This window comes from Drosophila melanogaster, chromosome X (genome assembly GCF_000001215.4).
Source record: "Drosophila melanogaster chromosome X".
Classification (NCBI taxonomy): domain Eukaryota; kingdom Metazoa; phylum Arthropoda; class Insecta; order Diptera; family Drosophilidae; genus Drosophila; species Drosophila melanogaster.
The window spans coordinates 7,682,071-7,709,385 of NC_004354.4; the positions used below are offsets into that span (position 1 = coordinate 7,682,071).

The 27,315-nt window shown below is 38.2% G+C and overlaps 1 protein-coding gene and 1 long non-coding RNA gene across 5 annotated transcripts, besides 1 other annotated feature; one reads left to right on the forward strand and one right to left on the reverse strand.

Moving 5' to 3' along the window:
- Window positions 1-267: 267 nt before the first annotated feature.
- On the reverse strand, window positions 268-27,315 carry CHES-1-like (Checkpoint suppressor 1-like). Of its 4 annotated transcripts, none has more exons than NM_001272383.1 (6): window positions 26,925-27,315; window positions 6,322-7,926; window positions 5,747-6,259; window positions 4,799-5,677; window positions 4,513-4,728; window positions 268-4,436 (listed from the first exon to the last, which is right to left on the reverse strand). In NM_001272383.1, the coding sequence occupies exons 2-6, from the start codon at window positions 7,923-7,925 to the stop codon at window positions 3,845-3,847; spliced, it is 3,804 nt and encodes a 1,267-aa protein (NP_001259312.1). In that variant the 5' UTR covers window position 7,926; window positions 26,925-27,315; the 3' UTR covers window positions 268-3,844. The 4 variants fall into 4 exon arrangements, with proteins under 4 accessions (NP_001259312.1, NP_996362.2, NP_001259311.1 ...); NM_206639.3 differs by lacking the exon at window positions 26,925-27,315 and adding an exon at window positions 22,708-22,893 and having other exon boundaries at window positions 1,388-4,436; window positions 4,513-4,731; NM_001272382.1 differs by lacking the exon at window positions 26,925-27,315 and adding an exon at window positions 12,716-12,848 and having other exon boundaries at window positions 1,388-4,436; window positions 4,513-4,731.
- Window positions 20,892-21,270: a mobile genetic element.
- On the forward strand, window positions 25,705-26,517 carry lncRNA:CR43287 (long non-coding RNA:CR43287). Its single transcript, NR_123833.1, has 2 exons — window positions 25,705-26,369; window positions 26,461-26,517. It is a non-coding gene; the product is annotated as a long non-coding RNA:CR43287 (long non-coding RNA).

The following is a 27,315-nucleotide window of genomic DNA, read 5'->3' on the forward strand; positions in this document are numbered from 1 at the left end:
GATTAAATTTCCTTAGTACTTTTATCTAAAATCAAATCAAAATAAATTTTTCGATTATTTTAACGGCTAATTACAAAGACTAAAATTTATTAAAAATTTTAACTTTCATAAAACGCAAATTCGAATAAAAGGCACATTTAAAGTCTTACTTAAATTGGCATAGTTATGCTAATTTTGGATTTCTTTAAAACAAGTTTTCGTGCATAACTATCCAACTTAACTTGCTCTGAAAATATTAAAGGATATTAAAGGTAAAAAAAAATATTTCCATGAAAAAAGAGCCAGACGAATTTGCTCGATATCAACAGATGGGTGGAGAGTAATTTATTTATTGTATATTCATACACAATTCGCTTATACACAAAGATACAGGCCCAAAGATCAGTCCCAAATCGGTTTCGCACTTGGTTTGCTCGTCTTGTTCCGTGTGTTTTCTATAAATTAGCAACAAATGAAAATTATAAATTTTACCTTTCATATGCATACATTGTTTTTTACAATCGTTTCTTTGGTTTTCGTTTTCTTGTTGTTTGTCTTTTAGTTTTACATCGTCCAAAAAGTAGAAAAATGTTATGTCTAAAAAAATACAGGGTAACATTTTCATCCTAAACGTTTTTATCTTTGCTTTCATACATACGTACATCTACGTATGTACATACATATGTATATATATAAATAGAATTTATGTTTGATTTGCTTAATTTTTGCTTGGTATTTCTTAAGTAACTTAATTGATTTACTTTGCTTTTGTATATATTTTGTATTTTTTGCTTATTTTGTTTTCTTTTTATTTTTTTTGGTACAGAGGTTTTAAAGACATAAAAACAGGCGCTAGTTGAAACCTTGGAGGGCAAACAGATTGATCATCCTATTTATCGGAGAGATATATAAGTTTGTTTGTATGTGGGTGCAAATATATCTCAATCCCTTCGGTTTGTTCGAGATGTTTTGGATACCCTGTAGTCTGTACATTGTGTGTAGGTGAGTGTCTTATCGTTGTTATATATTTTTTTCAGGCTAAAGCAAGGCGGGGCTTAAGGATCGAGTTCTTTTAGCTTCAAGCTAACACTTTAACAAACGAATCTATGAAAATTGGCAACAGTGCGACATTTAATCAAAGCTCTACTCTGGTTTTGGACCAGGTTTTAATTTTAACTTCATCATGGGAGGAGGCAGGCACTTACTATAGTTCAACAAAATCCGATCTCTCTATATAAACTCTATATTCATTTATGTACAACTACAAGCTATATTCACATTGCTGTCAATAGGAATACAAATTAAAGTTGATAAAATAACAACCCACAAAATGATAAAATGATGTGAGAAATTGAACCGAAATAAAACACATAGTAGGATAAAGAAAATATTTCACATTTTGATTGGTGTGTATTTGGTACGCAAAAAAAGTTGTATAATCATATATGTAAGTATATATACCATGAATATATACGGTAATAATAATAATGATGCAATATAATAATTAAAGTAGAAGAAAAAACGCGGTAACAAAACTGGTTAGCTCATCGATTGTTTTTTGTTTTTTGTGGAGATACATGGTGGTTGGATAATGGGATATAGAATCTATCTGTGGGTTCGGGAAAATAGTTTTCTCCACCTTATCTCGGCAAAAGCTTAAGGTTGTATAACAATATTTGTTGTATATGTACTTTGCTATTGCTGTGTGTGTGTGTGTGTGTAATCTATATATATATATATATTTTACTCGTACTATAGCTACATAGAATTTGTTTAAACTTTAAACTTAAGCGACAACGACAACAACACGGGCGGCGATTGTCTTTCACTGTGTGTCGTGCCAAGGATTTTATGAAAAAGGTTTGTATTTTGGTTTTTTTTTCTTGCTTTTAGGACCTTAAGTTAAAGCTAGGCATACAATTATTTTGTTGTTCTCGCTTCTGGTATTTTAGTCACATTCTTTCCCCAAAATATGCATCAAGGCAATATTTTTATGTAATTAAACTAAAAAAAAAAAACAAAAACCATAATCTTAATAATAAGTTGTTGAGGGAACAAAATAGTTTTAACATTGTTTTTCTGTTTTTTTGTTTTTTGTTTTTTGTTTTATGTGTTCTTTTCTGATTGGTAACAACTAGCAAATTGGTTTCTCTTTGACATCAACATTTAGTTTAGTTTCGTAATTGGTAGTTTAAATATAATGTATGTATACAATTTTAATGCGATCTTTGCTTTTGCGTTTTTTGCTTTTTGCTAAAAAGGTACATGAAGTGTAAACACTTAGGGCGTTCTTTGTCAAGTTTTTTTCCTTTCGCCTATTTAATTATTTAATTAATAAGTATTTCTTGGTTTCCACAATATGCCTATGTAAAGATGTGCAGCATCATTTCAACAGCTTAATCCATTTTGTATATATGTACACCTTGGGTAGGAAAATTGCAGGAGGTTCATTCAACTAAAATCGGCTAGCTTACGATTGGATTCGTGTTAACAAATGTTTAGCATATTTCAACTATGTACGTGTAACCATCTAAATGAAGCTTACAATTAGGATTTTCGGTTTACTCCCTGGCTTATTAACTAAATATCTTTGATTTAACATTTTCTTGAGTGTCGTGATGGGAAGGGGAGCGGAGGGAAGGGGTTACTGGGCAGGTCAAAATAGGGATGGGGTCTTAAATATATATAGAATTTATATATATATATATATATATGTACTCATGCATTCGTATAACAAAGCAGTTCAAACAATTCAACATTTTCTCTCTTTCGTTTTTAGCTAAGGACTCCATATATAAGGCGCTAAATGTGTGTTTCTTTGTGGGTTTTTTTTTTTTGCTTGGCTTATCTTACTTTTCTCTATATGTATATGTATATATATATATGTATATATTTTTATATCGCTTGTTTTTAGATCATGTAAGTAGGGTGTTTTGGATCTTATAAGTGTAGGAAAAACCTTTTTCTTGCGGCACAAAACCGAAATAAAAAAGAATCTTAACTCTGGTTTGCTATTTGTACAAACGTTGCGTTTGCTTTCTACATTTTTTCCTTTTTCTTGCGCTTTTTACAATTTTTTTTCTTATTTTCTTTTACTTAGCTACTCATTCCTACTTAGCTCAATTTGTTGGTGTTTTATGTGTATGTTCTCTTTTGATATAAACCTTGTCACTGATACGCTGGAAAAGTTCACTTTGCTTGTGTCCCTCGTGTCGCGAGTTGAAAAAAAAAACAAATAAACTAGAGTTTTGTATGTATTAAAAGTTAACAACGAATTGTGGGCCCTGAATAACCAGATACTTTTTCATTATAACTCTGGTTACGATTTCAACTGGTTGCCATTAAAAGTAATTTCGTTTTGCGATTGGTCTGTAAAATATTTGCACAATTTAAAATTACAAGCTACAATATGAAGAAGTCACTTAACATCTAGGAGTTGTAAGAAATTGCAGCTAGGATGGCCTTTAAATCATATTGTAATAGTTAATCAAGTAATAATTAAATGGCCAACATTTAATTGCGGGGCACAGTAAAGTCACAGAAAAAAAATCCTAAAAACATAAGGTCTAAGGTTTAAAATTAATAATCAAAAAAAAATGGTAGTCAAAAAAAAAACTTCTATAACAAAAACGAAAACACACAAGAATTTGTAAAAGGTAGAGCAATAAAAAAAATCTGAAGAAACTATGAACTTGCTAAGATTACAAAATTTAGTCTAAATGCTCTGTGATTTGAACAATTTTTGCTTTAGAAAGAGACAACAACAGATCGCATGGGCGGGAGGGCGTATGGGCGGGGGCGTGGTTAGGGTGGCGATCTTTGAACGGCTGTATTACGTCCATTTGCCGCCAGCCTGTCGCCATATTCACCGCATCCAGGCGGACTTTCGCTTGAACTTGGTGCGTAATCCTCGCAATGGTTTCACCTTATTTTTATTACTTGCCCCCGTTGCAGCACTCAAATGCTGTGGCAACATGCCCGCCGCCACGCCCACACCGCCGCCACCGGACAGGCAGTGACTGTTCAGCCCGCCCAGATACATACTGGCATTGTGTCCAGCCGTCGAGGAGTACATGTCCTGGTGAATCTGCTGCTGCTGCTGTTGAGCGAGTGCCACATTGGCGGCAGCACTGCTCAATAAAGCCATCTTGCTGCCACTGCCATTGGTGTAGACCGCTTGGCTGCTGCCAAATTGCTGGTGATGATGTTGCTGCTGCTGTTGCTGTTGCTGCAACTGCTGTTCCCTGTGCTGCTGCAGGTGCTCCTCCTCCAAACTGTGACTCGAGGCTCGCTTGTGCGGGGATCCATGGCTGCTGCCGCTGCTGCCGTTGCTGTGATAATGTGTGGTGGCCACTGAGCCGCACTCCACAATCGAGGAGCCGGATAGCGAGAGCAGGGCGTCCACGCCGTCGCGATGTCGCTGCCGATCGGCCATCTCCTCGGGCGTGATGTTGTGACTATTGATTGAAGGGTACAAAAATCATCGGTTTTAAAACAAAAAAACATACACAAAAACCTCTGCGAAAAACTCACTTCTCCTCACTGCTATCGTAGGCAGCATCCGAGCTGGCGCAATTGCTATCGGATCCAGCTCCTCCCTGGTTATTCTGACCCTGGGCCACTGCTTGCGCCACGCTGGCCAGAGCATTGCCATTGGTCAGTGGCGTGGAGGAGCCGCTGTCCGCATTGCTGTTGCCACCCGCCGAGTAGGTGTGATCCTCGCTTGGCGAGCTCGTTATCACCGGGCCACTACTGTGGAGAGCAAATGTAGATTAGATATCTGGATCAACTAAAAAAAAGGTACATGCCCGACACTTACCCATTCTGGAAGGGCTCACTATAGATCTTTGGTCCGTGTTTGAGGTAGAGCATCGCCGCCGCCGCATGCACATCATCAATGCTGTCCGCTCCGCAATCGCGGGCCAGTCGCGCGAAATTGATGCCGTCGGAAGCTCCATTTGCGTTGGACCCAACACCACCGCTGCCAGCTCCACCTGACCCATTCGCACCCATGTAATTGTACTTGCTGCCACTATTATTGTTATTATTATTGTGATAATCGCCGGACAGCTCGTCATCGAGGGCATCTTGCAGCATTGGCTGCCCGACCGTATCTTCGCGTATATTGCGAAAAGCTTTGGACAGATTGGGGAATAGGTAGGGATCGAAACGGGCATGACTGCCACTGCCACCACCATTGGGACTATGCGGCCTGGCCGCGTTTGTGGCCTGACTAGCACCATTGGCCAGCGCCAGACCATTGCTTTTGGTGGGCGTGGACAGTGCCACGGCTGCGGCAGCCGGAACTCCAGCACCACCAGCCACTGGCTGAGCCGAAGAAACGGAACCACTGCCACCGCCATCGAGGCTATCGTATGCGGATCCACCACTGGGACTCTTAAGCGATGGACTAATTTTATCCACCGCCGAGTTGGGAAAGAATGGCGAACGGTTCAGCGCCTGGATGAGATTCTGGCGCTGCTGTGGCTCCACACGCCACAACGATCCCTTGCCCATGTTTGGAGCCTTCTCCACCTTGACAAAGCTCTTGTTCAGCGAGAGATTGTGGCGCACGCTATTTTTCCAGCCATTGGGAGCCGTCTTGAAGTACGGAAAGTGCTGGACAATCCACGCATAGATCTCTTTAACGGGCAGTGCCTTCTCATTCGAACCCTCAATGGCCATGAAGATCAAGGAACTGCAATTGATTGATAACATTTAAATATAACACGATTATCTCAATTTTCGTCTATGTATATATAATCACCTAAAGCTATATGGCGGCTTGTTATTGGTATGCACTAACGGATCGTATGGCACGTTATTGGGATGCTTTTGCTTTTGCGGCGTATTGGAACCAGCTCCGCTGCCATTCACATTGCTGTTGCCGTTACCATAGCCGTTGGCTCCATTTTTGGACACTGAATATTGCGGCGTGCTTGTGTGCAAGCGTGAGCTGACCACCAGATCGAATTCCTTGAGGGAATCCTCGTTATCGTAGCTGGCATAGCTATTAGGACTCCGCAGGTTGGCTCCTCCTCCTCCTCCTCCTCCTCCAGATCCTCCTCCCCCTCCTCCTCCTCCTCCTAGTGATCCATTGTGCACTTGACTCGTGGGCGTCATATTTGGCGGCGGTGGCGAGACGGATAACTGCAGACTACGCGCCTGCAAAGTGGTTGTGGTTGTGCCCGCTGATGTGGTGCTTGTGGCATAATAAGTTCCCGGCAACAAAGCCGCTCCGGGTGGCGTCTCCGGAGATGCAACATGCGCTGGTGTAGAACTGAAAGAGAAGGCGTTAGTTATTGGTGTCTAAAGAATAGAATAGATTCTAAATAAACTCACAGCACATGCGGCGTGCTGGCCACTTGATTGACGAAGCTATAGCCCGGCGGCAGGGTACCGGCACTGATCAATGTCGTTGTGGTCACCACAGCCGGCGACTCTTGGCCATGGAGTATGGCTTGACTGTTGGGTGTACTGTTGCTGCTGCTGCTGCTATTGCTGGCCGCCGATGTGGCATAGTTGACCGCCTCGAATACGGTGCTAAAGCTACTGGTCTTGGGCACTGGGCTATTGCCACCATTCACAGCCGCTGTCGAGGAACCCGAACCGGATACCGAGCCTGTGTTGGAGCTGCTAATCGAGGAATTGTTCGAGGATGCTGGCGAACTGACCACCGTTACGGTTGAGGCCACATGACTGCTGTGATCCATCTGGACGTGCATCTTTTCGCGCAGATATTTCTTGTGCGGATGGTGGGTGGTGGTGTTGCTACTGCTGCTGCTGCTGGTGGTTGGCGAGCTAAGTGCCTGGCTGGCTGCCTTGTAGATGGTTCCTCCGCCGGCTGGCGAACTGCCATTGCTGGTAACGTAAATCTGTTGCGGTAGCTGCTGTTTGGCGGGCGATAATATGGGTTGGCTGGCACTGCTCACCACTACCGGCATATAGCCGTGACCCACCATGGTGGTTCTTGTCGGCGTTGGCAAATAGGTCGTCTGTTGTTGTTGTTGTTGTTGTTGTTGTTGTTGTTGTTGTTGTTGTTGTTGTTGTTGTTGTTGTTGCTGCTGCTGCTGCTGCTGCTGCTGCTGTTGCGGCGAATTTTGTTGCTGCTGATTGGCTTTGCTGGCCTTGTACTCCACCACGGTGGTGGTGCCACTGGCTCCTTTGTGCACCGTTGTGGTGCTGTACACAGTTGATGCTGCTGGTGCCGATCCACTTGCTGCTCCTCCGGTCGACTCCTGTTCACTGGTTTCACTCAGATTAGTGGGTAGCTCTTCTATTAAATCGCTGACTATACACAGATTGCCATTGGGAGCACCGGATCCTACTGTGCCTGCTGCCCCAGTCGCCGACTTGATGGCCACCGTTGCAGCACGTTTTCCTGCCTGTCCGGCCGTTGTGGTCACAATGCCCTTAATTAAATTGGTATCGCTGAGCCAGGACAGTGAACGCAACTCGCCATCATCTTCAGTTGTTCGCACATTGACCAAAGCCTCGCCGGAACTGGCTTCCAGCGGTGCGGCTGCCAGTAGTACTATATTGCCACTGGTTGCACCTACAGTTCCGGTGCTGCCCGCCGCTGTTGTGGCTGCAGAGCCATCGTATGCCGTAAAACCACCATTGTGATTGTGTTGCAGAAATACATATTTTGAGGCACTTGCCGGCATGTTGCTATTGCTTGTGGATATAACTGGTGGTATTACAGGTGGTTGAGCTGATGCTGATGCTGATGCTGCTGTTGCAGATGTTGTTGTGCTGCTGTTGTTGGCGGGTTGTTGGGGTGGTGCAATGGTGCGGTATCCATGGGCGGCAGCCACTGTTGCTGCTGCTGCTGCCACCACAGAAGTGGTCGTGGAGGGCACCGCTACTGTTCCGGATTGCAGATGTCCACGCAGTTGGCTCAAATCACGGGTGGTCAGCAACTGTGTGGGATTATCTGTGGACATGCTGCAAGGGAAAATGAAAATGAAGATGTTTAGTCCATGTCAGAAACCTAAGAAATATTAATTACTCTATTAATAATAATAACCATTTCTTTCTAAAGAAACCATCCGCTTATGCAATATCTAAGTTCATTTGCATGATTTATCAAAACCACAGTTATTGTTCATTACATCATCGGCCAATGATTTTAGACATGAGGCTTGGTCATTTGCTCTGAGTCAGAGTTTGCAATTCGCCCTGTTTAACTATAGCTTGACCAATCCAAAGACCGTTGTTTTAATCTGATCTTACATCACAAAATTATATGGCAAGAGCGTTGGTATGGTATAAGAATCGATTGTGATATATTGGTATCGTGACCCGTTGGTCTGGCATCAATTACATTTAAAGACTTTAGAATGCGATCATCGAACATTATGTGTTGTCATAATCTCAGTAGATTGCCTCATCATTAGGTATGAAATTCCTTTTTGGTTATCCGGCTATTTAAAGCCAAGTTTGTATTTTTAGCCCAACCCGTTGATGATCTAATGATTGTTTGATGAAATTATCAATTTACTGCACTTTGTACGGTCATCGAATTGACTTTTCATAAAGTGCGATTATGCTTACTAGACGACGAAAAACCGCATACGTAATTATTTATCAGTTCAATTTCATTGTTATTGAATGTCCTTCGCCGTTTTTATTGCATACTTTACTGGGTATTTTCCCGGAGCACCCGCTCTATAATAATAATAATATTGCCTTTCCTAATTTTACGCAATCGAACAAATTTTTTTTGTGTGTTTTTATACTTTTTTGTTGTTACTTCTAATTTACGCGTGTTTGCTTTTTGTGGCATTTTTATGACGCCAACAGGGTTGGCACTTCACCTGCTCTCTTTCTCAAATAATGAACCTGTCTCTCTCTCTCTCTCTCTCTCTCTCTCTCTCTCTCTCTCTTTCTCTGTTCTTGTAGCCCCCTCTCTTTCTACATGTGTGTGGAGATTATCTTATCAGTATTTCTGTATGCGGGCGTATATTCCCTTATAGTTATTTTCTTCAACTAAAGTTCCAAGTAATTCGACTTTAATTCAAAGAGAGTCCAAAGATCAATGATCGATGAGCAATCAAATAGAAAGTATTGAATCTTCATTTTTATTATATTTCCAAAGATTCGTTGTAATTGGGTGTGCAAACCTCAATAAAGTTTAAAGGTCAAAAGACGTTTTGAACAGTTCAAAGATCTATGATCGATCGCTAGCTAAAGTAATCGAGTAATGTATACATCATTTATTCATCCATTTAGTCAGTTGCTCATCACATGCTATTACATCAAAGGCAAATAACTTAAATATTCATTTTGCCCGAGGGGCAACATATATTTGCTGTCGGCCATCGCAAACCTAAAGAGCAAAAGAGAGGGCGAATAGTTGGTTAAACAGAAAGTGGGGGACAGCGAACGGTAAGGGGGGGCAGCCAACAAAGTGTATTATTATTTATTGATTTTCATTTGGGGCAGGCACAACAAGAATAACTACGGAAACTAACGAAAACTCGACAATAGAAATGTCCAAGAAGCGAATTTACTTTTACTAGCTAGTACAGAGGGACCGCGATAAAAGGAACATATAAACATATAAGAGACAAATTGTGTATTCGACCTCTTTTCAAATCGCGTTTTAATTTTGATTATTAAATTTTATATCTTATTTATATCAAAAATTCTCCCTTCGAATGCGGACTGTATTTCCTTTTCTTCTTCTTGCGCTAACCTACCTGATTATTACCCATTGTTTTGCATGTGCAAAACGTATGGAAAAAGAAGGGGCAAAGAGACAGGGCGGAGAGGAAAAGAGAACAAGAAGAGGCAGAAAAGTGCGCGCCACAACAAAACCGTAACCGTAAATGCTAAAAACACAACAAACGCCACGAGAACGAAACGCACGGGCAACAAAAACATTAAAAACAAAAACGAAAAAACAAAGCTCCGCTGACCTCCAACGCCGACAGCGCAGTCGACGTCGCCGTCATTACACTGACCGCCCAAAATGAAAAGTACAGCTTGAAACGTATTTATTATTATACACGGAAAATAAAAATGTATGGAAATGGTGTTAAAAAAGATACATCATTTACAGGAAAATTTGGGAATTAATATTACGTTAGTGCATATTGTTTTATTGTTTTAAATCGCTTATGAAACTGATTAAATAGGAGTCAGTTTATAATTTCCTTTCAAATGTCATACATTTTTTACTGCGTAAAGTCTGGAATTCGTGTATTGTAGCAAAAACGACGCAATTTTTTGTTTTCTTTTTTTCGAAAGTCTACTCGTTGTCTTGGCAACTTTTTATTTTGCTTTTTTTATATTTTTGTATTTCTTTTTCTGAGCAACAACAAAATAATAACAAGACGCTTACGAATATTTTATTTTGCAGCGTCGCAAGAGAGCGGCAAAAAATAGAGTGAGAGCAAAACAGCGTGTTTGAGATAAGAAGAAGATGAACGGAGGAGGTGGAGGTGGTGCGTTGTTGCTTTGACATAATTAATTAGCAAATATGGCCGTATAGCGACAACAACAATGAACAAGAACAATAAGAATAAGAGAAGCAACAGCAATTTTTGGCCAATGCAGCACTGGAAAAACTCTCCATCGCAAAATGCCGATACATATGTTTACTCTCCCTCTCTTTCTCTCTCTCTGTCCGGTGAAAGGCTCTCTTTTCCGCTGCTCTCAGTTTGAATTTGTTTATCTCAGCTTTATTGTTGTGTTCGAAAGAGAACAAAAAAGAGAGAAAGCTACGCATTTGATTTGAGCCGCAGCTACGGTTTGTTATTACAGTGGAACTTTCCTAACGCGAAATAGCTAAATCCGTTTATTTTCAATTTTCGTTTGATTACTTTGGAATTCAGAATTTAACTGAACAAACTAAATCTACTTTAAAATCGCTAAAAACTTTGTCTTTTAATTTTTTAGAGCGTGCACTGTAAACGTTGAGAGATTAGTATTGTGTTCTAGAAACGTCAACGTCACAGTCAACAAAATGCCTCTCTCGTTGGCTTTTTAGCTTTTGGGCTGTGACCTGAAGACCTTTCTCCAGCACGGAGCCGTTTTAAATGTCATCTGGAAACCCCCCAAAACCATCCACCCACAAAAAAAAAAGGAAACGGGCAGAAAGAGAACAGGAGAGAGTGCAAGTCTTGCATTTTGGGTCTTTTCTTCTGCGAGCCAATTAACAGCAAAAACCAAAAACAAAAAACCAGTGGTAACTGTACCTGAGCAAACTGCTTGCTAAAAAACAAAAGCCAAAATAATAAAAAAAAAAATGAATAGAAAATAGTATAGAAGCAGCCAAGCTAATGAAACGACATGAAACTACTGAGGAGAACATGATGATGATGATGGAGAATGAATCATCCAGATACATGATATATATATGTATATGTATGTAGCAAAGTGTGCACAAATGCGGCACACGGATGCTTATGAGCGTGTCAAAAAAAATAATCGTAAGGGAGCCACTTAGCAGCAAATAAAACCACCGACTAGCAAGTGGAGTTAAGTCACGACGATAGCGAGTCACCGCCCGTTGATACCCTGCAAATTATGCAATTATTAATAAGTCACTGACACTGCCAGAAATACTAACCAAATAGGAAGAAAGGGGCTTTGAATATACATTTATTTACGAATTCTTAATGCATATTTTAGTGCAACTGTTTAATTTCATTAGTTGATATCCAAGTAATCATGTGTTAATAGTAGCGCTATTCCTCGTAATTTTTCTGACCCAATTTTGTTGGGTGTTTACATAAAACTATTGATACCCAGCTTACGGTAGAAAAATGGTTAAGCCTTGTAAGGTAATCAGCGTGCGACTGGTTCAATAATACAAACAAACAAATAATTGACAGCCAGCATGTTTCGTTTTTCTTGCTGTTGTTGGGAAAATTGTCGCCCAATTGAAATGGCAGTGGGGAAAATGGGAAAAAATCTATGGAAAAAATGTTAAATGAGTTGTTTCCTCTTTTAATAAAAGTAATACGAAAAAAGAAGAGCGTGAGATAACAAAAAATAATGGTATATTAAAATGCAAATACGTTTGTCAGATGCCAAAAAGAGAATGAGTAGCCGGCATTTTTGACTTAACTTCCATTTACAATTATCGTAGAAAAAAGTGTAATGGCAATTGCCTTGATTTACAATGCTTTGTTTGCGGTTTATGTGTATTTAATTATTTTGATTTGTGTTAAATAAAATATACAATAAACAATAGGCGAAATTATTGCAACAGCTTTCAAAACATTCAACGTAACAAAGAGCGAGAAAGAGAAAAAGCTTTGCATACTTCCGGCCATCAACAAGATAGCATAGAAGGCAAAAAGCTAAATGACCACAACAACAACAACAGAAGGTGTAATAAAATCGAGAAACAGCGAAAAAAGAAAAGCAGCAGCAGCATTTTTTGAGAGAACTTTTTTCTTTCTTTCTTTGTGTTATTCGCCCTGCTTCTCTCTCGCTATCTCTCATTTGATGGAATATAAACAAAAACTTCTGAAATTCATTTAAATAACAGAGAACAAAGGTGAATTAAAAATGATTTTTAAACAATTACGAAGGGGAAAATATTTATAATACATGTTTGCGATTCAGATTTATTCGGATTTTAGGTGTCCAAACAGCGATAAGAAAAATGCTTAGCATTAATAACTTCAGTATTCAAGAAATTGTATAACTTGTTTGTTAGTTATTCGTATGATACACAGAGTTTAATGATGCATGTGCTTTAAGCATTATGGGCACTTACATTATATTTTTGTTAAACGGCTTAAAATGAATATGTTGTATTTCCCCACCAATTTTCAGGTCGACACTTTGTTAATGTTTCTTAAAAACAAGACGGTTTACTTTTATCGTCAATATCGTAAAATTTTTCAAAATTTTCCCGATAGCCAATGCCAATAACAAAAGAAGAAAAATTATCAGAATAAATAAAATGGAAAGAAAATAAGAAATGCGATGGCGACAACCACGCGGCGTATACGTAATGCCTGACGTTGTGGCCGCCATGTCTGTGATTCTGCCCTGGTGTCGGTGAGTGTGCGCATTTGTGTCTGTGTGTGTGTGTGACTGCTCTCACGCGCTCTCTCTCACGCTCTCTTACGCTTTGCCTTGCACATTACGTATACGCCTGGGTCAAATCATCGAAAAGAACAATCAAACACCGACAACAGGGCGTATAAGTTATGAAAAAATATGAAATCGAAAAGGAAACTCATTGAAAACCCAATAAGAAGGGTGAATGAAAAGTAAGTTTGGAACTCTGCGCAAGTATGTCGATTTGTATTATATTTTATGCAAATCCAGCTTATTCTATAAATATCCACAAAGAATTAAACATGTATATTTGGCATAAACTATTTACCAAAATCGAGGCAAACAAAAATTTGTTAAAAAAAAAAATGAGTGGAAACGATATTGTGGAGTGCTTGGAATAAATATAAATAAAAACGCAACAAATCTGTACAAATTTGGCTAAGTTTTTCTATATATGTACACGCCTGAGTTGAATTTGTTTTTGGTTTTTGTATACACTGAAAAACGCAACAAGGCCGCTAGAAAAGCGCTTTTGGCGTTTATAATTGCTGTTGATCGCTTTTGTTGTTGTCTATTTATTGTTAGCTTATTCGCGTCGTTTTCATAAAATAAAAAAAAAAATGTCATTGCACGTGTGTGTGCGAGAAAGCGTTAAAGAGAAAAATAGTGTGGACGATAAGAGAACACATTTTTTTAGTGTGTCAGCTAGTCTGCACTGCACTCTTTACAAAATATCTAGCTCCAAAACGAATTACTCATGAGTTTTAATTTCATTATCAATCTTGGGGAAGAAGTTCAGTTGTATTTAGTTAGGGGTAATACAATTTCTATACTTTGGAAATAGCGATTTTGGTTCATTAATGGAGCTTTTACTGTGAAATAGCAGTTTAAACTGCTTTAAAGACAGAAGAGAACCAAACGACAGTGTCAAAGAGAAAGGACAGCCGGAGAAAGAGAGGGATATAAACGAAATTTCAACGTGGTTTTCGTTTCTTAGGCATTTTTTTTAGTTGTTGTTATTTTTATACATTTAGTGGCTAAGTTTAAGGCATGATTATGAAATCGGAGAATGTATAGAAAATCGGGCATTACGCAAAATAAATGAAATAGCTCGAATGGGAAATCGATTACAAAATGCCAAGTTGTACATTTGATTGGAAAAAAACCAATTTAAAATTCAAATTACAATCTGCGATCCTTCGTCTCTCTTCCACTCGCTCTTTCCCTCTCTCTTTGTTTGCCATTCGTATTTCTTATTATTATTTAAGTTTTACTCACACACAAACACAAACCAACAACACACACACTTTTGTTATTTTTATTTTATTTTTATGGCCCGCTTTAAAATATTTTGTTTTCTTCTATTTCGTATTTATATTGTGTGGATTCAGTATCACATACCTCCATACAAGGCGTTCTTGCAGTTTCGTTGTCGTTTTATTGGCACGCAAAAAAAATGTCTTAAATGTTTAGGAAATTGTTGAAGACTTCTCCATTTACTGTGGCTAGATATTTTGTTCGCCAAATTTGTTTAAGATACCATGGAGTATTTTTTTTTTTTGTTAAAAGGTTTTTACAAGATTTTCTCGTTAATCTCGAACCGTAAAGCACGCGAGCAGGCAAACGAATGAAGCGAAGCGGCGGCAACAGCAATTGAAAAACCGACCCCCACCAGCCCCACTCAACAGCACACACACACCGCAACACCCACACGACACAAACACACTCTCTCTCCCGCTCTATCTCTCTCTCTCTCTCTCTGGCAAAAATCACACAAAGCTTTCATTGTGTACGAGAGCGGAGAAACGAGAGACAGAGAGAGCCGGCAAAGCGACAAATAAATAAAAATAAATAAAAGCCAAAGCAAAGTCAAAGCGTCGTAAACAAGCTAGTGAGTAGGTACAGTAAAATATAATTTAAAAGTAGTTAAAGAAACGTTTGTAATCACTTAATTGTTAAGCAGTTGTAGCTTTCAATTTATATCTGGGCATTTTAATGTCGCTGTAAGCCAAATTAGTTCAAATTAAACCAAACAGTCTGTCTATTTACTTAAAATAACATATCGATTTCTATTGCCGATTTCCGAGTGCCTACTGTACACCTCTCAATATATTTGTATGTGTGTTGTGCGTTCGCGCATGACATTGCCATTTATTGAAGTGAGCAGAAACAAATACAAACGCGACAAAAAATGCGAAATAAATTTATACTTTGACAACAAAAACAAATACTCAAATTCGAGGCTCGTGGAGGCCAGCTGACTGCCCGTCTCTTTCTGTCTGCAGCCCTTGTAGCTTTCTCCTTCTCCCCCTTCTTTTCTGCTCCTTAACATAAACAACTTTTGGCAAGGATCTCGTGGCAACAACAAAAGCCAAAGGCAAAAACAAAAATAAGGCACAACAAACAGCTGTTTGGGCTAGGCTTAAATTACAACTCTTTATAGCTCTTACTTCAATTGGCTCTCTTCCAAACTTCTCTTTGCTGCGCTCTTGCGTGAGCAAAAGTGACTCAGAAGTCTGTATTTTATTACAATTCTCTAAATATTTATAAATAAACAAAATGGCAACAGCAATGTGCGCTCAACAAAATACGTCATTATTTCTGACTAAAAAACTAAATTTATTTACCATTTAACCACACAAATTCGATGACCTAAGTCGCCAAAAATCACGAGTTTAAAAAGATACGTAACAATCAAAAAAGATGTCATAATTTTCTTCAATTCCAATTCATATATGGTAAGAAGAAAAATGGGTGCTTTCATTACAGTTCATAGAGTTTTCAAATAACATAGGAACTATGTTCGGTTATGAAAATAAACTCAAATCAAATGAAACAATCTAGCCAATTGCCTAATTTAATTAATTAGAAGTCGCACACGACAAAATTCGTATATTAACAACTAAAACTACACGTCATAATTAAAAGCCGTAGAAAAACACCGCAAACATTTGTTTACTTTCCTAATAAGAAAAACTAGCTCAATAGTTGATTAACTGCATAATTAAATTAATGAATATAACGCTAGCGATTTATCCGCTTGCCAAAATTAAAAAAAAAAATCAAAAGCACAATCTAAAGCGACACGTGCGACAAAAACAGGGCGAGAAGGGGTGGGGGAGAAGGGGGAGAAGAGAGCCAAAGAGGTGAGCGATAAAGCAGGAAATACAAGAAGCCAAAACCCAAACGCACACATACTAAATAAATTAAGCGAACGCAAATATTCCAATACCAACAACAATATCAAATGCAGCAACGCACTGAAAAAAATGCAATAAATTTTTAAAATATAATGCATTTGATAATTGTTATAAAATCTATTCATTGCGTTTTTATTTACATTTTGTTTGCACATAAATATTCCAAAGTTCTTTACTTTCCTTCATACGACCGAATAATATACATAAGTTTCTCGCAGTGCACTCGCTTTGTTTGAGTTGTTTTTAGTTTCGCATTTGTTGCTTTTCGGCGTTGCTGTTTAACCATATTTAATTTTAGCAATAGCAGCGGAAAATTGAACAACGACGACCGCTTATGTATCATCCTATATTTGTTGAAAATATAAATAAATTTATACAACTTTTTCCCCATTCCACGGCGCACGCACAACAACGAAATTGAAAATGAAAACGCCAAGAAAAAAAAACAAAGCCAAAAACAAGAAAAAGAAGAAGAAAAGAGAAAATCACAGAGCGAGAGCGCGCCTTTCAAAGAGCATTAAGCGCCAGAAGAAAAGAGCGTAAATAAAAACGAAGTTTGCCGGCTTTTTGGGCACGCCAAAAAAAGACAGACAGACACAAAAAGCTAAAAAGAAACCGGAGGAATGGGCAACAGAAGACGGTGAAAACTGCAGCAGGAGAGACAACAAAAGAAAGAACTAAATATAAATGTATGCATGTTAGGCAAGTATATATTTTGTATGTGTAGATATGTATAATAAATAGATGTACATATGTACATGTATCAATGTAGCTGTATACAAATCTGCGTACAATTGCGGTTAATATGACGGCGACTTTAACTATAATCAGCACTTTGTAATCACACAAACTTAGATGAAGTGCATTAAGTTATGATGAAAATGCATCATAAACCATATTGATGCCTTTTTTACAGTTTTCAAACAAATACGAATGTTAATATTTGATTTAAATAAACCCTTGTGAAACATAGATTTAAAATCTATACTTGATGACTTTCTTGCGGTTATTTTATTGTTGTTTAATAATTGAATTTAAGTGGTGTAGTATCGAAAGTATATATGTACTTAATGCCCGCAAATGCCTTTCTTTACATACATTTATGTGTTTATGCAGGCATGTTGTTAGTACATTTTGTTTGCTGTTTTGTCGCTTTGGCATTTAGGTCTTTTTCGCTGTTGCCAGGCCAACTTACAGTCCCCGATAATCCCCGCAAATACAGCAACGAAAAAAAAAAAACCAAAAAAATCACCTCGATGATCATCTGAGACGACGAATTACGGACTCTACCTTTCCTTCGACTGACAATTTCGATTTTATTCAGCTCGATTTTACTCGACTTCTTGTGGTCGGCGAAAAATTTCAATTTCAATTGATTTCGTCGTCGTTCAACCAAAATAAACCCATCATGTGCTCTTTTTGGCTTTTCCTCGTGCACATCTGCATTTCACCGTCTGCTGTGTTTGGTTCAGTTTATTTTTACTATTTTTCTATAATTTGTTGTTTTTTTTTTTTTATTCTTTGTTTTTGCTCTAAGCAATTACACAAGGAATCGCCTGTGCAAGAACAACAAATTGGGTCAACCGCAATTAATACAACTAAATATAGCCAAAGCGCACATTTCCCTCGCGAAAAAGCTAAAAAAAAAAAGAATAATAATAATAAAATGAAAAACAATATGTGTGCATACAACAAAAGCCTGGGGGAAAAAATAATAATGAATAATGAGTTTGTTCGGTGTTGACAGAGCAAAAGTTGTTTACCCTTTTGTGGGCAGCAGGCGAAAACGTTCGTTCTGAAATACAAAAAAAAAAATCAAAAAAAGAAGAAGAAAAACCAGCAATCGCTGATAACAGCGGGAACGATGTGCATCGGTGGCGTATACGTGATGCGGCTTAATAAGGGAGCATACTTGTACCCTAACTGAAATCTGAATGCCACAATTGCATCTCACACAGCCCACCAAAGTGTCACCATCCATGCATAACACATATATCAGCAAATGGTTGAAAATTGATTGAAATCCACATTTTAAAGCATCACAAACTACAGTGGACTCTCCATAACACTGTCCCTTCACGTTGTAAATGCTTTGTACAGTTAGCCACTATTTTAACTAACAGCTTCATTCACCATCATAATTTGGTTTTTTCCAAACCACTTTAACTAATGTCGTTTCAAGCGAGTGCCCACTGTGCGCCAAACAGTGCGTGCTGGCGAATGGTTAGCAATGGGATGAAAACTTTCGACAAACACTGTGCTCGTTTGTTTGTTTGTTTGACACACTCGTACAGTGGGCATCAGGCACAGTGGGTTGCCCTTCAATCAACCAACTTAAACCAATTGACACAGACTCGTACGTTAAACGTTTCCCACTAATTAGCACATTCGTAGATGATGGAGAGCAGGAAAATACAATAAAAGAAAGAAAAAAAAAAAACTAATATGGAGTACCATGCCACGTTATTTTTTCGAGGTAAACATTTGGTTAAATAGATGGATTGATAATTGATGGAAATAGGAGCAGGTCGTATGGCATTACGTATTCGTACTGTTGGCTAACGATTAAAGTTGTATTATTTTCTCTTATATTAATTTGCATACTGCATTTGCTCGGCATTGAGTGAAAAACGAACATGTGAACATGTGCTAACAGCTGGGAAAACATTCCATATTGGTCTGAATGGGCGCAGAGTGGGAAACAGGTGTATTCTAAACAATTACAAATGGAAAATATGTATGCTCCCTTGAGTTGAAAATGAAATCGAAAAATATATGTACGAATATATCGCCGCAAAGTGAAATCCAAAAACCAATTATGAGTCTTCATTGCAGTACGCGTAGTACAGAGTTCGTTATTCATTCAAAAAATATGCCATGATGGTTGAAACAATATATGTATACTCAAATTTGATATCTTGAATATGCGGATTAATATCTTAATTTATTATTTACCATTGATACATTTCTATAAACTAACATGTTGCTAAGCGTGCTTTTGACCTGCTATTTCCGCTGCTTCTATTTTCAATACGATTGTAATTGCAATTCGAATTCCAATTCTAATTTGGATGCAGATGCGTCGCTCTATTTTCTCCGCCTTTGCTGTTGTATAACAACCGACGACGAAACAACAAAGTTGTCGTCTCCTGTTGCTACTTTTAGTTTCTTTTTTTTTTTTTAGTTTATTTTTTGTTTGCATTTTGCGCACTATTGCCGCCGTTTAGTTGTTGTTTTAATAGTCAGTCGCTATATCTTATCGCGCTAACAACTTGGTTGTCAGTGTGTTTTAGTTGAGCACACCAACACACACCAGCTCACACACACGCACACCATTTGTACATACATACATAATTATTTTCATTTTTTATGTAATCAACAAACAGAAAAAGCAACGCCTCAGCCTCAGTTTGCCTTCTATGCTGAGGTTCTCAAAAAAAGCACACCACACGCCTCAACAGCAGCGGTCAGATGAATAGCTGTCAAGCAATTCCATTTTAAAAGTAATATAAATTTAGTGCAAATAGAGCTAAAAAAAATCATTTTATAAGTGTTACAAGAGCTAGTAAGTTGCCCATGGTTGTCATACTAATACAAAATGTTTATTGCTTTGAAGAATTATTTAAATTTGTGTAGTACCTTTAAAACTTAAAAAAAAAAACTAGATCCAACTGGAATGAAGCTATGAGAAAACCCTAAATACACGCGCTGAAATAGAGAGAAGCCACTTGGGCAGCACGAGTTTTTCGGCTTTATTGTTGTTTTTGAGCGGTGAGCGTCTTGCGTGCCGCCGACAACCACCCAAACGTCCGCCACCGCCACCACCCACCAAACTAAACCACCCACTTGCCGCCCCCGAAACGTCGGAAATGTTACGGCCGATATTCAATTAGTTTTTAATCCCGCCCAGCGTCAAGGAATTTCAATTTGCAATTGGTTTTTAAGTCGGAAATTGCCGCCACACGCATACACGCAACCAAAAAAAAAACTACAACAACAAATGGTAGGAAAAACAATAAACAATACACACAACGTAAAAAGCTTTGAAAGTCTGAAGTATTCATTGGATTTTCTTGAATGCTCGTTGCATAATCGCCGTGCTAATTGCACAGAGTGCTTGCTTATGAACCCTAAACCCAAACTTAAAGCTACTAGTTCCACGTGATCTTCACAATCTGCATAAGTGCTAGCTAAGTTTTTTCGTCATTCCAATTGATGATACTACTGAATTTTACAAACTATAGAAGACGGTTAACTATCAGAGGGAAAAATACAACAACAACAACAACAACAACAACAACAACAACAACAACAACAACAACAAGAAGAAGAAAAGAAGGCAGGCAATGGCGAGGTCGCTTTATCAAGACACGAACGCTATATGCTATATAGCACCACTAGCAACAACAAATTAGCGTCTCGGTCAGATAGAGAAAGGCAGCGAGACAGGGAGAGCAACAGGGAGAGAGGAACAGAGCGAGAGAGAGAGAGGGAGAGTGAGTGAGTGAGTGCCGGAGAGACAGGGAAGAAGAGGAGAGCAACAAATCACACGATCGCAACTCACACATGAAATATGCAAGAGGAGCAATAACAACAACGACGCCAAAATAAAACCAGTAACGTGTATTGTCGATCAAACATAGCATACCCTACATAGAAACCAATCGCGATCATCAGTTTGTAACTTGTACACCCCAACAGCCTAGCAAGGAAGCTAGGAACTGCAGCTGTGGTCAATGCTGACCCTCGGACTAGAGTCAAAAGAAGACTCAAGCGACACCACCCTCATGACCTCCCTAACCTGGTTTTGACCTAGAAAGTCTTAGTTTTAAAATTCATTAGAATAATCAAATAAATAATAATTACTATGTTATATCAACTATTATAATTCTCCCTATCTTTTTTAGGATTAAAAATCTGTTAGTCTTAAGTAACCAAGACAATTAATTTAAAATAATTTAAGCAGATCAAATTAAGTTGCCGCATGGGTAACAGTGCGTTGATCAAATAATAAAAACATCATCGTAAAAAAAAAAAAAAAAAAAAAAAAAAAAAAAAATCAGTTTGTAACTGCTAGAAATCCCAAATTCGGGATAGCTTATTATGTAAACGACTACTAATCGTTATAATTTTATGCTTTATTATGCTAATTATAAACCAGCATAGCTATATCTGCCTAATATACCGCTATGGAACATAAAATACAGGGTATAATCAACGACAAAGCGTTGTCGATATTCTGCGCCTCGTTTCTCTGCCAGAACATTTTCTTGCTGACGCAGCCGCGACGCACACCCCCTCCCCACCCATTACCCCAACCCCCTTTCAACACACACTCACACACACACACCGCGCTCGTGTGTAGATTTGTGTGCGCATGTAAGGGTAACAGGCCAACGCGAAACCGAGAAAAAAGTGACAACAAACCAAAGTGGATTACAGTGGAAAATCATTAAAACCTCAAAAAACGTGTTTTTCAAATAACAAAGAGATAATTCAAACAGTATATATACACAACATAAATTTGTGGTTCCGAAAGCTCTATAGGCGGGATCTTTTGAAATTCATCATAGTTAGGTCCACCAGTAGTTGCTGTAAATTGTAAAGCGCAAACATTCACTTTTCGGGGTAGAATATGCTTAGGTAAAAGGGTGTCAAACATTCGGCATGGGATTTGCATTAGAATTGAAGTCGAAGAGGAGCAAATAACCCAGATTTTGATTGATATGCGTTCATTGCATGAGTATGTGTGTGTGCGAGTGTGCTTATATAAAAGGCCAACAGGTGGCGACGATTTAATTTCCAAATGATTGATAGAAAGAATCTCAAAGATTCGAAAATTGCGTTTATATTATTTTCAATTTCTTCAAATACCAATGGTGGCATTGTTTTGACTTTTAAATTCTGCTATTTGGTCTAAAAATACTATTACATTTTGTTTTCATTCTCTGTGTATGGTAGTTTGAAAAATATTGCGTTTAACTAACAATTGTGGCTTGGTTTATTTTAATTTTTCATGCGGGTGCCCCGCCCCCTTTTTTGTAGAAACGCCCCTATCCTTTTTTGTTGTAAGGGATCATTGATAATTTCGCTTGCTTCCAGTTTCCAATTTTCCCGTCTTCCAAGCGGGGGGCGTGAAAAGAAGTGGAAATAACAGAAGCAGCAGCAGCAACAACATAGCGGGGGACACACACTCACATTTGGTGACACACAAACACACACACACACATACGTTGGGCAGCACTAAAAATACTCCTTCAATATTTGCTGTTTACCACGTTGTTTAAGCTTTTTGTTGTTTTATGTGTTGTTGCTGCTTTCCCTGTTATTTTTCTGTTGTTTTTTTGGCACTCACTGTTTTTGGGCTTTGAAGCGCACTCTCTCTTTTATCTTTTTGTGAATGACGGCACTTGCAATTTTTTGTTTTGGATTATGTTATTAATTATCACAAATGAATTAAACACAAATACACTTGTAAAAAAAAAAAAATGGTTTGGCATACCTACTGAATTATTTTTGGTTTATCAATGGCGACGTTTCGTTAGCTTTGCTTGGCTTGTTTTGGAGTCTTTACTTTTGTTTTTGCTTATGTTTACTTATTGCAGTTTATTGTTTTTGGGGGGGTTTCTTTTTTCGTAAATACTTTACGTTCCCACGTCCGCTGCGCTGAAAGGCAAAAAAATTAATGCGGAGGCGAACGCGAGAACGTCAAGCAGACAAGCAGCGCAGACGGCGGCGGCGTCAGCTGAGGCAGAACAACAACAACAATGAAAAGCGTACCAAAAAAAAACAAATAAAACAAAAACACACACAGTTGTTCCCTTACTTTTCAGTCGAAGAATATTTCGTGTGTAAAACTTAAATCTGCCATTGCTGATATTCTTCGTGCTGCCGTATTAACATAAGGCTCAAACGGCTAATTGATTGAAATGGTTGCAATTTGTTGATTTTGATTTGTTTCTGAAACTCAGCAAAACAACGGAAAACACATGGCATAGAAGAGAGCGGCGCTCTCTTTCTCGCTGTGAGAGTACAAGAGCGCAATGAGCGCGTGGCAAACACATGGTTTTTGTTGTTGCCAAAACGTAGAAGTAGCGAAAGAAGAAGATGCAGCGCTTACAGTTACCTCGCGTTGTTGTTCTTGCACAGTGGAACATATTAAAGAACAAACGCAAACGTGATTCAATAGAAAAACGAATTTAGTTAGTTTTAATAATATTACAATATTTTACAATTTTATGGAACTACACAATAAAACTGCTTGAAATTGTATTATTTAGGTATGATAAAAATGTTTGTATACATACATACATTATTATATTTGCTAGCAACTAGTACTAGTAACTAGTAATGATGAAACCAAAGATAGATGATATTCATGCAGAGTAGAGCACATTTTTAGCTCACAGTGCCCTCGTATTTATTGTCGGCAAAAGGTATTCGTCGCATTTACATAAATGATACACACTGTATTAAGCCGCTTCTGTGTGGGTGAACATATGTCACACGCAGCGGCGAAAAAGTCAATCACACTCGCGTTTTCTCTCTCTTTATCTCTCTGAATTTGTTGTTATTGTTTTTATCGGTACCCACCCGCGCGCAAATAACAAAAATACAATGTATCGGCATTTACTAGGTGAGAACGAGTGAGAGAGAGATAGGAATGCCGTTATTGTTTTTACGCTGCGTGCGTATTTGCCTTGTATTTTTAAAATCGCTCTAGTTTTGGTAACTCTCTTCGCATTTTGTTCTATTCATGAAAATTGTAATGCAAACGTGTTAATTAGAGAATGGAAAACGGTGAGAGAGCTGAACGAAAAAAACAAGGCAAGCTAAAGAAAGTCAGAAAGACGATAAGCAACAAAAAGAAAGAAGGCATGTTCTTATCGTTTCGTTTGTCATCCAAAAAAAATATACAAAATTTTGATAATTGCCTGGAACAACACAAGCGCGCAGAGAGAGAAAGAGAAAAGATCTCGAGTAACTCCAATAGGAATTGTTTTCCCAATTTTCCGGCCGGTTTTTCGCCTCCAACAAGCATTTTTCCAACAACGTGGCTTTGGCCAAAAATACGCGAAAGAGATAGATAGAGAGAAGAGCGAATTTAACGAAAACGAAAAACGTGTGTGTTGGAAAATAGAACACTCACACACAAAAAACCAAAGCAGAAGCTCGTGTAGAAGCAGCTGAAAAATATGGTTGTCATACTGATTTTTTTTTAAGTTTTCTTTTTCAAAAGGTAATATTCAAAGTTAAATATTTAATACATACAAATCTAAAAATTGGCAATCTAAAGTATTTTTGTAAAATTAATAATTCATATGAACATTCTCGATCACTTCCTAATGATACATACACATGTACTCATGTTGTCGCAATAAGAATAAGCATTTATATATAGAAATGGTCTACTTTTGTTGAAATATGACAACCCTAGAGAAAAACTAACAAACAAAAATTATGTGGGACAAACGGCGCATAAACAAACTCTCGCAAAGATGTGAGTCGAGAGACGCTAGAGAGCGGCCCCAATTGTTTACTCACAACTTTTTTACGCGACGCCACTGTGTTTGTGTCACTCTCTTTGGCTCTCTCATTTGATTTGCCATGCGGTTATCGTTGTGGTACAGTGGAAACTGCTTTAATTGGCAATAAATAAATATAAGATTATGTAATAATCATAACATATATAAACTGAGAAAAACTAACCTATAACAGTAAGTTAAATAAATCATTGAACATTTAATATTTAAGCTACAATAAGTTTCACACCTAATTGCTATTCGGAGGCCGTACTGTAGTTGTTGTCGCCTGGTCTATATACACGATCTCACATAAATAGTTATACAACTCGCTCTGGGGCCAAATACCAATGGGCAAGTGAAATTGCAGTGCGAAGGAATTTCAAAAAACCAGTTAGAACCATGGCAACGTTAATGGGGGGCTTACATTACCAACCCGCCCCTGCGCCCCAACAAAACAACGCTTAAAACGGGGAAAAAACAAAAACAGTTAAGCAGGTGCAAAAAAAGCACAACAAGCCAGAGTCAAAAGAGAGCTAAAAGAGAGCGGAAAAGCTTAGAAAGAGCATGCTTTAGAGTGACCATAGCTTCCGAACTCGTCGGACCAAACAACAACACGTGATTTAACAATTTAGTTGTATCACACATTCCTTACCCTATAAAATTTGTAAATTCAACATAACCTTTAATATCGCGCACTTATAATTAATTCAAGTTTTGGTTTTATTTTTGCTTTGTAATCGTTCGAAATGCAAATGATAACTTTTCTGAACGTAATAGAGGAATCTGAAGCGCATAGCAATACCCAATTATGTACATATTTTATCATCGACTCAGTGAAATGATAAGAATAGGGAATAGGGGAAGAATAGGGAAATAGCTATAGAAGAGCATTAATTGATCGACATCATTAGCACTACTTTGGAATTCTTAATATTTGCAGATAACAAAAGAATGAAGGTAAACTTTGACGTCACTATGCGCATGTTGTTGCTGTGCAGCGCAAACGACGACGACAGCGACAAATGTGTAGATCAACAGATCAGTCACTCGAAAAGCGAAACTAAAAAGTAACCAAATAAAAAAAATGAAACAAAACAAAAAGAACGTTTCGAAAAAGACATTTTCCACCGAACAAACACACACACGGACACACATAAAAGCCGCAGGTATACATATCTGTATCTGAGTGTGGAGTATGTTTGTATAATCATGTGATACCAAAATAAAGAAAAATGTGAAAATCAAATAGCAGCGACAGCGGCCAGGGCACTAAAAGTCACAAGCAAAAGTGGAGCAATAAAGCAAACAAACCCGACCAATTTTCTGTTGCCATGTACAACCCCAGACCACAACAGCACCATCCTCATCCCCATCCCCATTCCCATTCCCATTCCCATCGCCATCGCCATACGCATCCGCACTCCCACGAAACCATCCCGTCAAAACCGAACCATCAAACCATCTTCATCATCGCCACTATCACCATCAACCCGTCCAATGTCACATGTAGTTTCGAATCGGACTAGAAATATGCAAATGCCGAGCACCGAAATTGAATGCAATTAAAAGACACACACAATATCACATCACACACAGTTTACATAGGAATCGTATTGAAGATATCAGCTACAGTATCTGTGTGAGTAGCCAGCGAACTTCCCATAAGGGATGGGAAAAGTGTATGAAACCTTGTTATCATAACCTTATAATCTCATATTTTTACATTTTAGGACGTCCTATACCTTCTGGTTGGATAAGTCTTTAAGACACTTTTGACCTTGAGTGGGAAAATTCCAATGTGTAGTTGGAAAATAGGATATCTATCCTATCCTACCTAACATTTTGTAATGGTATTTATAAAAAATAACCCTTTTCGAAATAACACCTTAATAAACAATTATAAAAGCGAAGTTATCATTTTGTCTGCCTAAATGTTCCGAACCTGTGAATTGTGCCGACGGCTGTATTAAATTTCAATGAAGTGAAGACAAAGCGATCAAATGCGGCACTGCATAGAGAAATACACACAATTAAAGATACAGAAAAGCGAAAATCCAAAGGCATTAACAAAAACATTTTTAGCAGCCAGAGGTGTAGAGATGTGGATCCGAATCGGTGGGTATATAGCCCCAAAATGTTGTTGATGGGACGCCAAAGAAAAATGTAGCTCATGCGGTGCACAGTGTAACAAGGCTTGCAAAAAATGGCATATGAATGTGGAAATGAAATAATGTTATGTATCTGGTTTATAAATAGGTTTTCCCAGATCTGCAGATCTATGCAATCTTTAGATCTTTAGATCTTTAGCTTTTAATATATTCAATTGACATATTTAGCCTACCTGAGGTCCATCCGTGTATTCTGTAGTTTTCTGGATTTTGTATAGGTGCGTATTTTGGATAATTAGAATTTCAAATCTGCGTACCTTTCCTATTTGCATGTCCACTGTATCCATTGATTGATCGGAAAGCATATGCACATTAGTAATTGTTTTATCCCATTGCCATTTGCATTTTCGTTCCACGGTGCCTGTTCATCGTCTTCTTTTGTCCCTTCTACTCTTCCCTCTGTTTGCCGTATTGTCT